This window comes from Trichosurus vulpecula, chromosome 2 (assembly GCF_011100635.1).
Source record: "Trichosurus vulpecula isolate mTriVul1 chromosome 2, mTriVul1.pri, whole genome shotgun sequence".
In the NCBI taxonomy this organism is placed as follows: Eukaryota; Metazoa; Chordata; class Mammalia; order Diprotodontia; family Phalangeridae; genus Trichosurus; species Trichosurus vulpecula.
The window spans coordinates 33,079,182-33,090,683 of NC_050574.1; the positions used below are offsets into that span (position 1 = coordinate 33,079,182).

General features: G+C 55.6%; 1 protein-coding gene across 3 annotated transcripts in view; it reads left to right on the forward strand.

Annotated features, from left to right (window-relative positions):
• The window catches only part of INTS11 (integrator complex subunit 11), a 28,390-nt gene that overhangs the window by 16,101 nt on the left and 787 nt on the right, over nucleotides 1-11,502 (forward strand). For all 3 annotated transcript variants that reach the window (XM_036744873.1, XM_036744875.1, XM_036744874.1), the window contains exons 5-17: nucleotides 974-1,202; nucleotides 2,707-2,805; nucleotides 2,916-2,950; nucleotides 3,809-3,947; nucleotides 5,779-5,843; nucleotides 6,432-6,621; nucleotides 7,225-7,308; nucleotides 7,976-8,065; nucleotides 9,705-9,867; nucleotides 10,409-10,516; nucleotides 10,644-10,705; nucleotides 10,994-11,136; nucleotides 11,275-11,404. In XM_036744873.1, coding sequence (XP_036600768.1) covers nucleotides 974-1,202; nucleotides 2,707-2,805; nucleotides 2,916-2,950; nucleotides 3,809-3,947; nucleotides 5,779-5,843; nucleotides 6,432-6,621; nucleotides 7,225-7,308; nucleotides 7,976-8,065; nucleotides 9,705-9,867; nucleotides 10,409-10,516; nucleotides 10,644-10,705; nucleotides 10,994-11,136; nucleotides 11,275-11,404 — 1,537 coding nt within the window. The remainder of the gene's footprint in view (nucleotides 1-973; nucleotides 1,203-2,706; nucleotides 2,806-2,915; nucleotides 2,951-3,808; nucleotides 3,948-5,778; nucleotides 5,844-6,431; nucleotides 6,622-7,224; nucleotides 7,309-7,975; nucleotides 8,066-9,704; nucleotides 9,868-10,408; nucleotides 10,517-10,643; nucleotides 10,706-10,993; nucleotides 11,137-11,274; nucleotides 11,405-11,502) is intronic.

Consider the following 11,502-nt stretch of genomic DNA (forward strand, 5'->3'; position numbering starts at 1 on the left):
TTGGAGTAAAGGTGGCTTCCTGCTTGCGGCGGGAGCCTGGGCTCTGACTGTTCCTACCAGGCAGTAAAGCCCCTGGTGGCCTGCCCTCCACTCTAACTCGGGCACAGCTAGACGGTTAACTCCAAGGGGCTGACCTGGGAGCACAGGCTGAGTCCTGGCCTCAGCGTGTCTTCCTCACATCTGGTGGTGACCGGTCTTGTCACAGGTGCACAGGCCGAGTCCTGGCCTTGGCGTGTCTGCCTCACAGCCAGTGGTGACCGGTGTGGTCACAGGCCTGTAGATCAGCTGCTCTGACCTGCGTTTATAGCATGTCCTCCTGTTGGGCTAATTCCCCCAAATCGAAGGTGCACAGTCCTCGCCTTTGAGTGTCATGGGGGAGCTGGAACGCACCCTAAACAGAGGGGAGAATGGACCCTGATGGACCCTGAAGTCTGGGGGGCCACATCCTGGAGCAAACATTGAGCTCTTAAATGCCAAGGGGGCTGAGGAAGGGGATTGTTTGGGGAATTGGGCTGACTGCTGTGGGAAGGGGCGAGTCTGGACACTGGGCCCACACAGCTGACAGCCTCAGGACTCCCACTCCAGGCCACTTTCTTTTCTTTTGAAAAATGTTCTTTATTGATAAATTATGTTTTAATGCAGCAGATAAACATAAACCCTCAAACCAACCACAGTGTGTACTTCCTGAGGACTGTTAAACCAAACAACAGAAGAGTGTTTACAGGGACGGCATGAATGCCCTTTTGTGCTTTACCACTTGTTAGAAGAGCAGAAGTCCAGACATTTTAACAGGAGAATCCCAGTGCTGGCCATTGTCTTAGCCCGACTTTTGTTGCCATCGTAGATTGTCTTGATTTGCTTATAGTAGGTGTGCTGCTTATTCTCCTGGTCCTGCCACCTTCTCTCTGTACTTTATTTGAGTCTTCCTGTTTTGTTTTTTAATTCTTCATGTTCTTCATTCTTGACAACCTAGTCACTTCCACTTGGACCACTGTGGGGCCTTGCCTTACTTCAGTGAGATGGTGGGCTATGATGGACCCATCTACATGACTCATCCCACCAAGGCCATCTGCCCCATTCTGCTGGAGGACTACAGGAAGATTACTGTGGATAAGAAGGGGGAAACCAACTTCTTCACTTCACAGATGATCAAGGACTGCATGAAGAAAGTTGTGGCTGTCCACCTCCACCAGACTGTCCAGGTCAGGGGGCAATGCCTGGGAGATCAGTGGCTGTGAGCTTCCCCAGGGCACTGGCATCACTTACATCTTGGGATTAGTTAAAGCTGGCTTCCCCTCTAGGAGCCAGCTGGGGTGTGTTCCAGAATGCAAGCTAATTTCAGCACTTCTTAAACTGGGGTTGTGAGTGGAGGAAGTTTAAGAAGCCCTGATTTCCAGCCTTTGCCCAGTCTATTGCAGGTACAGCGGGTTAGGTCAGGGCTGTCCAAAATGTGGCCCGCAGTGTGACTTATGGGGCCCGCCTACGAGCATAGAAATTTACATAAATGCTTTAGTAAATGAAGCCAAGCTACCACAGAGCTCTCATTAAAATGGCAAATCAAAATATGTTGTCTAATGTTTCAGTAAAAACCTAAGGTTGGACAGCCCTGGGTTAGGTATTCCAGAGCTGAAATACAAACAGCCTCTGTTAGTGCAGATGAGTGAGAGCCAGCCTTAGCCATGAACTAGAAAAGCACCTGGAAAAACCAGCACTTCCTGCTGCGTTCTGCTTTGTGTAACAGACGTCGCAGGGGTTGTGTGTTGAATCACGTTTAAAAGTTCTTTGAGGGCTTACTATTTCACAGCAGTCATTTTGTCCAATCCATCCTCCCTCCTCCAGAACCAAACCCAGCCTGGATGGTGACCCACCTGAAAAGGGCACCCAGCCCCTGCTTGAAGGCCTGCAGTTTAGGGGAGACCCTGTCCCTCTCAGGGCAGCCCGTTGCTCCCATTGTTAGGGCTCTGACAAGCTCCAGCTGTTAGGAAGCTTTTACTAATTTCAAGCCAAAATCTGTCTCTGCGCTGTCCACTCGTTGTTTCTGGTTCTACCCTCTGGGGCCCATGCTTGAAGGCAGCCCCATGGCCTCCAACTCTTCTCTCTTTTAGCCTTGTGAACAACTCCATCTTAGCTTTTCTCTTTTGTAAATGGTGAGGTCCGTACCTCTGTTAAGAGCCTCCTTCTGCCGTGTGCTGTGCGGAGCAAGTTGGGCAGCACTGTCCTTACTCTCAAAGAGCTTCCCATTTGGGAAGGAGATACTAAAGCACATTGAGGAGCCTTAAACCGTGGGCAGAGATGCCCCAGCTGCCCAGGAGGAGAGTGGGGAGGGAGGAAGAGGAGAAGATCCTGGCAGGAAGGTCCTGGGAGGTGCTCAGGGGCTTGACAGAGTCTTGGCAATCTTTGGTCTGAGGATGTTGAGGGAAAGGACCCATGAGCTACCGTGAAGGATGGGGGTGGGCTAGGCCAGGAACCATCTTTTCTTTTCCCTTTAAAACCCTGACCACAATTCTGATGAGAGCACTCCCTTTAGAGGGTAAAGGCATTTCTGGTCGCAGGTTGTTTTTCTGGCAAGCCTGAATTCCCAGTTGTGGTAGTGAGCAAAAATTGGGTTTGTGCCTTCCCTGTCTGTGCCGGCTCCCTGTGCTGCCCATTCTGTACTCCCTTCTGTCACAGCCTACAGAAACGAAAACTGGCTTCTTCCCTCTGTAGGTGGACGATGAGCTGGAAATCAAGGCCTACTATGCGGGGCACGTGCTAGGTGCTGCCATGTTCCAGATCAAAGTCGGCTCTGAATCTGCGGTCTACACGGTGAGACGCCCTCCCCGCCTGGGCGTGGGGGGAGGTGGTTTGGGGAGGGTGGGCAGAGACGCTCTCTAAATGGTAGGCTGATCTCTACTTCCTTCTGGTTCTCTGGCTAGGGCGATTATAACATGACTCCGGACCGGCACTTAGGGTAAGCGGGCCGATGAGCTTCTGCTCAAGTGAATAGTTTGTTGGCTTTTCTGTTTTTTCCACGTGGGGGATCTGCAGCAAGGGTGCCTTTTAACCTGTGTGGGTGTGGGTGGCCATTTATGTTCCCTGCATGATTGTCTGCTTAGATCAGGCTGTGCTGTTGGAGCGTTTGAGAGCTGCTCTTTTCACTGTAACTGTTGGGATCGATCCCTCCCAGGCCCCCTGAAAACTGAGGGACAGTGGCCTTCTTCAGGCACTTAGCTGCCTGCTTTTCATGCCAGAGTACCAGGCACAAGCTCTGCTGCATAGACGACCAGGGTGGGCTTTGGGCGGCATCCCTTTTACCTGCCCTCTGTCATTTTGGGGGCTTTTATTTTGACCTTAAAGTAACTCCACCAAGAAACTCAGAGGTTTCATTTGCTCAGCTTGTCTTCACGGAGAACAGACAGCTTGAAAGGATTGATGGGGACTCAGAGCTCCTTAGGATCCTAGAATTGGAGCTCAGAGAGACCTTTGAGGCCATCGAGTCCAACTCCTGCAGTGGCTTGTCCAGGGTTACAAATCCCCAAGTCTTCCTGACTAGGCCCAGTGCTTTCCGCTATGCCTCATCAGAAGCCCCAGATAGTTACTCAGGAGGGCCAGGAACATGACTTTCTTGCATCACTGCCCTTGTTGAAAGGTAGTGGCTATTTGATATACTCAGTGCTGCCCAGGGTCAGGCAGATGGGGCCTCCTTGCCGGGAGCCTCCTGGGTGACTGTTGAGAAAAGTGATGGCAGACCTCAGTGTAGACAAGGAGAGCTGGGTAGGCTCTGGTTAGGGTGGGAGCTTCATGGCAGGCGTCCTGCCTTGCCTTGCAGGGCTGCCTGGATCGATAAGTGCCGCCCCAACCTGCTCATCACTGAGTCCACTTACGCGACGACTATCCGAGACTCCAAGCGCTGCCGAGAGAGGGACTTCCTGAAGAAAGTCCATGAGACTGTGGAGAGGGGCGGAAAGGTAACTGATCGAGGTGGGCCGGAGCTCTTGGGTTTCACAGCTTGGGCGTGAGATGGTGGAGAGGAGTGGAAAGGTAACCGAGCGAGGCAGGCTGGAGTGGAAAGGTAGCCGAGCGAGCGAGGTGGGCCTGAGACTGTGGAGAGGGGTGGAAAGGCAACTGAGCGAGGTGGGCTGGAGTCTTTGGGCTTCACAGCTTGGGCCTGAGGGTGACAGGGTCTTTCTGCATTAGAGGTGAAGTCAGTCAGTGAGTGAGCATTTATTAAGCACTTGCTGTGGACCAGGGCCATGCTGTGCACCTGGAGTGCACCTGGAATGCACCATTAGAAAGACAGTCTCTGCCTTTGAGGAGCTTCCATCCTCACTGGGGCAAGATGGTACATAAGAGGGAGCTGAGGAGGGGAGGGAGAGAGGGCCCCCAGGCGTGGGAGAGCAAGGCCTGCAGACGTGAGTCTTCTGGGCAGCCTAGGGAAGACTGAGGCCCATGGAAATCCTCTCCACCGACTCATGGAGGCATTTGTGATGCTCTAGGATGACTGAGGGAGGCAGAGCGCCCTGTGTTTGCTGCTCGGTGTGCTCCTGCATGCTGGTCCTCACCATGGCTGCTGCCCCTCAGGGCTGCCAGGCCCAGGCTCTGCTGCTTCTCTCCCAGTGTGGCCCAGAGCTCTGTGTGTGGCTGTGGGCTGCCCTTGGGGTGAACTCCCATTCACCTCCCAGCCTCTGGCACCCTCGTTTCTGGTCAGGTGGCCCATTCAGCCTCTGCTCGTTTTGTCTCTTCTCCCCTCTCCCATCTGCCAAGGCATAGGTCTAACGATGTCATTCCTCTGCTCCTTAAACCCCAGTGGCTCCCTATTACCTTCAGGACCAAATGCAAAGTCTGTTGTTTGGCATTCAAGGCTCTTTACGGCCTGACCTCTTTCCCCCAGTCCAGTCTTACATTCTGCTCCTCTACACTAACTTCACGATCCAGTGACACTTGCTGACATTTGCTCTTCCTCTCACTCTCTGTGTCCCCTCTCCAAGCCTTTGCACTGGCTGTTCCTCATGCCTGGGGTGCCCTCCCTCACAAACATCAGCTCTTAGAATTCCTGGCTTCTTTTCAGCCTCAGCTCAGTGGCCACATTTCTCTGCTGTGTTCTGATCTATCTCTCTTGTCTTTGCCGCTAGAATGGGAGCTTGGGGAGGGCAGGAACCATTTCCCCTTTTTCTTGATACTCCCAGCATACAGCTCAGTACCTGGAACCTTCTTGTTGACTGGCAGATAATGTAATGGCTCAGCCCTCCAAGGGTCAGGGCTGGACACCGGAGAACCCCTCAGCCCCAGCTCTTGCTGACGCTTTTAAGCAGCATCCTAGGATTTGGAGCTGGAAGGGACCTTGCAGATCACCGAGTGTAGCCCCCTCCTTTTAAGTAGAGGGAAGCTGAGGCCAGAGGCCAGGACTCCCAATCCTGCAGCGTATTTTCTCCTAAGTTGTCACTGAATTAGGAAAGCCAGCTGAGGGTGTCCTCTGAGACGAGTTGGCATTCTGGGAAAAGAAAATAATAATTCCTTAAAAGCGTGCATGTGTGAAACACAGGCAGCAAGGCAGCGGCCCCCCGAGCCTTGCTTTTCTTAGCGGAGCTGGGCGCTTCCTGGCGGCGTCCATCCAGAGAGCAGACAGAGCCGGGGAGGGATGCCCCCAGACTGGTTATTCTCTCCTTCTTGAGCCAGTTAGAGCTTTTCCTTGAAGCTTGAGTGGGCTGTGGGAATGAACCATCCCGGGGCCATGGATAAGGGCACAGATGAGGCTGCTCCAGGCTGATGCTTCCAGACCCTGGGCCCTTCTCTCCACAGGTGCTCATCCCGGTGTTTGCTCTGGGCCGGGCTCAGGAGCTCTGCATCCTGCTGGAAACGTTTTGGTAAGAGGACCTTTGACCCTGGCCTCCTGTACAAGCCTAGCTGGGGTGGGGGGTGGGGGCCAGGGCCTCTCATTGGCGTTTCTGTCCTTGTATATACATATATATATATATATATATATACACATATATACTCGTGTATGTAGAGAAGCAATCCCTTGAAGACTAGTGTCCTCACAGATAAACATCTCTGTATGGCAGTGATTTCTAAGAGCCCCTGGCAGCAGACGCAGGCCCGGCACAATGCCCAGGCTGTGGCAGTGTGACATAGGCATCTGCCTTTTACTTTGGGATTCTGCTTGTGGTGGATGGGCGAAGTGGGGAGCGCATGAGTTCATCAGGTCCTTCCAGGTGATGCAAATAATTCAGACCAAGCATAAAAATGTTTGAGCCAGCTGTTCAGGCAGAGCTAGGCCCACCTGTTTCCAGCACAGACAGTCACACAGGTCAGCCTGGGCCTGCAGCAGAAGGTCCTCAGCGGGTCCTTTGCAAGATCCCTCACCCCAGCAGGCGGGTGGCCTCACGTGGATGCTGGATGCGGGGAGACAGCTGCTGGTAAACACTTAGCACCTTCCATGTCTCTTCCCAAAGGGAAAGAATGAACCTGAAAGCCCCAATCTACTTCTCCACGGGTTTGACCGAGAAGGCCAATCACTACTATAAGCTCTTCATCACCTGGACTAATCAGAAGATCCGGAAAACATTTGTGCAGAGAAACATGTTTGAATTCAAACACATCAAGGCTTTCGACCGAGCTTTTGCCGATAACCCTGGACCGATGGTACGAGAGGGTGGGGGTCTGCTGGGCCTCTCGTCCAGGCAGGGACCCGGAGCTTGTCAGGAGAGCAGACACTGCTGCCCACACTGGGACGCACTCACAGCAGTGCCCCTGTGGGGTAGGGGGAGGCAGGAGTGGGCTGATAGCCTCAGCCTCTAGTGCTCTCAGAGGAGGGTCAATCGGAAACTAGCCTAGAACGGGAATTGGGATGGGAAAATCCACCTCTGGGCAGATGTCCAAACCTTGTTTTCTAGTCAGGGTGTGAGGTAATGCCCCTTTCTGGACCTCATGGCTTTGAGGCCTGGTGTTGGCTCTGCCAGGTGGGTGGAGGCTGCTGTGATCAGGGGAGCGTTTGGTGGCGGGTTGGGGAGTGTGTTTCGAGGGTCTGGCCCCTGAGGGGCTCTGGCTGCAGCCTAGTGTGGTCATGCTTGAGGATCTGAGGTTAGGGCTGGGTCTTCTTGGCCGTATGACCCTGGGTCCTGGCTTGGCCCAGGCCCTCGTGTCTGTCTCGGCCCTGTGCCTTCCGTGTGCTCTCCACGGCTGGCAAGGGTATGAGGGCGGGCCCTTGGGGTTCCTGTGACCACCGCTTCTCTTCTCTCCACCCAGGTTGTCTTTGCAACCCCAGGCATGCTGCATGCTGGGCAGTCCCTGCAGATCTTCAGGAAATGGGCCGGGAACGAGAAAAACATGGTAAGGGGGTGGCTGTCACCTAGTGACCGCTGCTGGCCCATGGGACGGCAACTGCAGTCCCTTGATCTTCCTGGTTATTTAAGGAAAAACTAAAGGGTGGGGCAGGGACAGCTGTCCTCCATGCAGGAAGGACATGTGCTGTGGCCTCAGAGATGGGAAGGGCTGTGGAGGAGGGGGCTTGGGGCCCAGCTGTTCCTCTTTAGATGGGTGGGCTGGGGGGCAGAGGGGGTTTGGCTGAGGATGGCTCCTTTCTCCCTGGTAGTATCATGCCTCAGAGCTGGGTCCTGGTGCCATCTGGGTTCCCTACCCCCTCCTGTCCCCCAGCTAAACTCTTTTCCAGGGAGGAAGGAGGGAAGCCCATCAGTACCCACCTGCCTTAGGGCCTCCCCTGCCCAGGACAGGAAGCCTGAGCAGAGCCCTGCCCGCTGCCCCACAGAGTGCAGAGCTCACATGGTCCTGCAGGGAGCTCAGTACTCACTGCTCCTTTAGTCGCACTTCCCACCTGCCCTTCATGGGGAGCCCTCAGGGAAGCCTTCACAACAGCGCATAGCACAGCTCAGCCTGCCCAGAAATGGTGCATTTAGTCTTAGTCACATGAAATTGTGCTGCTTGGGCCCCAAAGGAGAGCCTTGCTGGTGGGCCTCACTGTCTGGTTTCTGGCTCCCAGGTCATCATGCCGGGCTACTGTGTGCAGGGGACCGTGGGCCACAAGATCCTGAGCGGGCAGCGGAAGCTGGAGATGGAAGGGAGGCAGATTGTAAGTCCCTTGAGCGCTTGTTGGGGACGGGATTCTCAGGACAAGCCCGGGTACCCACCAGCTGGCCTTGCCTTCCACCCATCTGGATTTGGAACAGGAAGCCCTTGGGTATCTTCTGATCAGGCACTCTCGTTTTACAGAGCGCAGATAGCGGACGTTGGTGATTTGGAGTCAGGTCCTCACTCTACCGCTTATGGCCTCTGGCTTTGGGGTCTCAGTTTTCTCATCTGTAAGATGTGGGGGCCAGACTCAGTGACCTCGTAGGTACCATCCAGCTCTAAGCTCCCGAACCTTTGAAGGGTATTTCAAGGTTCTCAAAGCCCCTTCCCCATCTGTTTCACTGCGTTCTCCTAAGAGCAACTTGAGGTGGGCCCCAGCAGGTTTTGGGTGGGGAGCGCTGCTGGATGGAACCCCAGGTGGAACCCTGGAGCCGGTCAGTGGGTCTGAGTTCAGATCTCACCTTGGTGACCTGGGACAAGTCACTTGGCCTCCTTGGCCTTCCTCACAACAAATGTCTAGCTCTGTCATCAGACACCTTGGCTTGAAATCCTTCAACTGGTCTATTTACGTGACCTTGGTCAGGGCAAGTCACTTACATTGGTTGCCTTCCATTCATTTGTCTGTCAGAACGGGCCTGGTCTAGAGCTAGGATCCCAGAAGAGGAAATGAGAGCTCACAGGGTCAGTTTATCTGTCCAGGGTCACCCAGGAAGGGGCAGCTTTGGGGTCTGAGCTGGTGGGAAGCTTGGGATTGCAGGAGGGTCACGGGCTGAGAGCCTGTGGGCAGGGGCAGGGGGTTGAGGCGATGCATTCCAACACTCTTCTTTGTACTTACTGAGGAGAGCCTCCCTCCTCAGTAGGTCTCATGGCCCGAGCTTTTCTTCTGCCATGCCCACTTCTTGTCCAGTCACTCCGTGTTGTCTTTGATCCTTCTTTGCTAACAGTAGCTACGTCATCCTGAGTGTCTCGTGCGGTCGGCAGGAGGCTCATTGTGTATTTATGAGCGGCAGCAGCAGCTGCCGCCTGCCAACCACCAGCAGGGCTGAGAGGCAGCCCTCTCCTCCCACAGGGGTCCTCAGTGGCTACTCTGGGAAGCTCCTCTCCCTAGAAGCAGAGACAGGGCTAGACCCCAACCCTGCCATGCCCCCATGCATCCATCGTGAGCCCTCTGCAGAAAGGGGCTCGCTTCCACTCCCCAGGGCTCCCCAAGACCCCTCTCTCACCTCCCAGGGTCCTGGGTGCTCCTCCAGTCCTGTGGCCATGCACATGGCCCTGCCACCCTAGAGTCAGTCCTGGAGCTGAGCAGTGACTGGGCATGGGCTGGAGGAGGGCCAGTGTGGCTGTGGCCAGCCCCAAAGGTTTGCACAGGTAGCTCCCCACATAGGCTATCTCGATTGATCCTTGGCAGTTCTGTGATAGGTGGGGCTGTCACCCCCATTTTACAGAAGTGTAGTGCCTAGGGTCACAGAAGTATCAGAGGCAGGATTTGGACCCAGCTCCTCCTGCTTCCCACGTCCCATGCTCCATTTCCTGCACTGCATGGCTTCACTTGGGCAGTGTGACCTAGGCAGCCAGGCTCAGTGGTGAATTCTGCCCGCCTGTCCTTCATCTCTATGTGTCTCTCTTCCATCTGTCCCCAGCTAGAGGTGAAGATGCAGGTGGAGTACATGTCCTTCAGTGCCCATGCTGACGCCAAGGGCATCATGCAGCTGGTCCGCCAGGCCGAGCCAGACAACGTGCTCCTTGTCCACGGGGAAGCCAAGAAGATGGAGTTCCTGAAGCAGAAGATTGAGCAGGAATTCCGTGTGTGGGGCTGGCCTCGGGGGGAGCAGGGTGGCAGTGCTCTCAGGAGCCCCCAGAGCAGCCCTACTGTGCAGGTGGAGCTAGGTCTCCATGTCCTCCCTCCCTGCTGGTGGGCCAAGGCAGGGGGCCAGTGGTTGGGGTGGAGCTTCCTGGGATAGGGGGCAGGAGGCTCCCTACGGTGTGGTTTCTGGCCAGTTTGGTTATTGATGTATCCCCACTCATTGGCCTTGGTGCAGTGGGATGGATGGCCTTCCCAGGAGGCCCGAGAGGTGTTGGGAAGGACCCCTGCCCCCTGCCCCTGCGGTAGAGAAGGGCCTGCTGGGTGTGGGCTTCTTGGGTTTGATGTGTCTGGGTAAATGGTCCAAGTTGGCCCTGAGGCCTGTGGGAGCTGTAGTAGAGCGTTGTCTAATCAGTGTTGGCAGGATGAGTGAGGAGGGGAGGCCTGGGCCCACCTGAGGAGCTACAGGAATCTGGGTCACCTGCAGCAGGCTGCAGCCTCCTCTGCTCAAGTTTTAATCCTTTGACATCATGCCTTTGTCAGATGTGAACTGCTACATGCCAGCCAACGGAGAGACAGTCACCCTGCTCACCCACCCCAACATCCCTGTGGGCATCTCGCTGGGCCTGCTCAAGAGGGAGATGGCACTGGGTACGGCCCTGTGAGGGCAGGCAGGGGCATGGGAGGGAAGCCAGGTAGGTGGAAAGACCATGGTGGGGAGAGGCATGGGCATCAGGGAGGTGGTGGTGACTGTCCCTTCTGCCTCCCCTCCCACCAGGACTGCTCCCTGATGCAAAGAGACCCAAGCTCATGCACGGCACTCTGATCATGAAGGACAATGTGAGTGGCCCCATCAGGGCTGGGGGGTGAGGTGGGAGGGGTGTTGTGGTCACAGGAGGCCTTCCTGACCCACCTCACTTCTTGTCGCTGGCCTGGCCTTCAGCTTCCTGGATATATGGCTGTGATTCAGGGAGCTTCTTGGGTTGGGTGAGCCCTTGGTCTTGGACAGTGCCTGACATTGGTCACTTGGGCAGAAGGGGAAGGTCACCTGGTGAAGGGAGGGGTTGGGCAAGGCGTTTGGGGGCCCAGGAGAACCATGACACTCCCTCCCTTCCCCCGCCCTGCCAGAACTTCCGCCTGGTGTCCTCTGAGCAGGCCCTCAAGGAGCTGGGCTTGGCTGAACACCAGCTCCGCTTCACATGCCGTGTGCACATCCATGACACACGCAAAGAGCAGGAGACTGTGCTACGTGTCTACAGCCACCTGAAGAGGTAGGAGGGGTGCTGATGTGCATTGGGGCCTGCTGGGCTGGGGCTCCGCTGGAGGGTGGCCTTGGGGAGACACTGAGACCAGGGCCCAGGGGCTGCTGGGGGGAGGGGGCCTGCCCAGTCTCATCTCTGTCCTTTTAGTGTTCTGAAAGCTCATTTGGTCCAGCACCTGCCTGATGGCTCAGTCATGGTGGAGTCCATCCTCATCCAGGCCACTGCCCACTCAGAGGATCCAGGCACCAAAGTGCTGCTGGTCTCCTGGACCTACCAGGTGAGAGACCTCCTGCCCATCCCGCCCCCCATGTCCTGTTCGGTGATCCCTTAGGAACATCGGGGTGTCCACCTTGGTTTTGTGGGGCACCTCCCTGG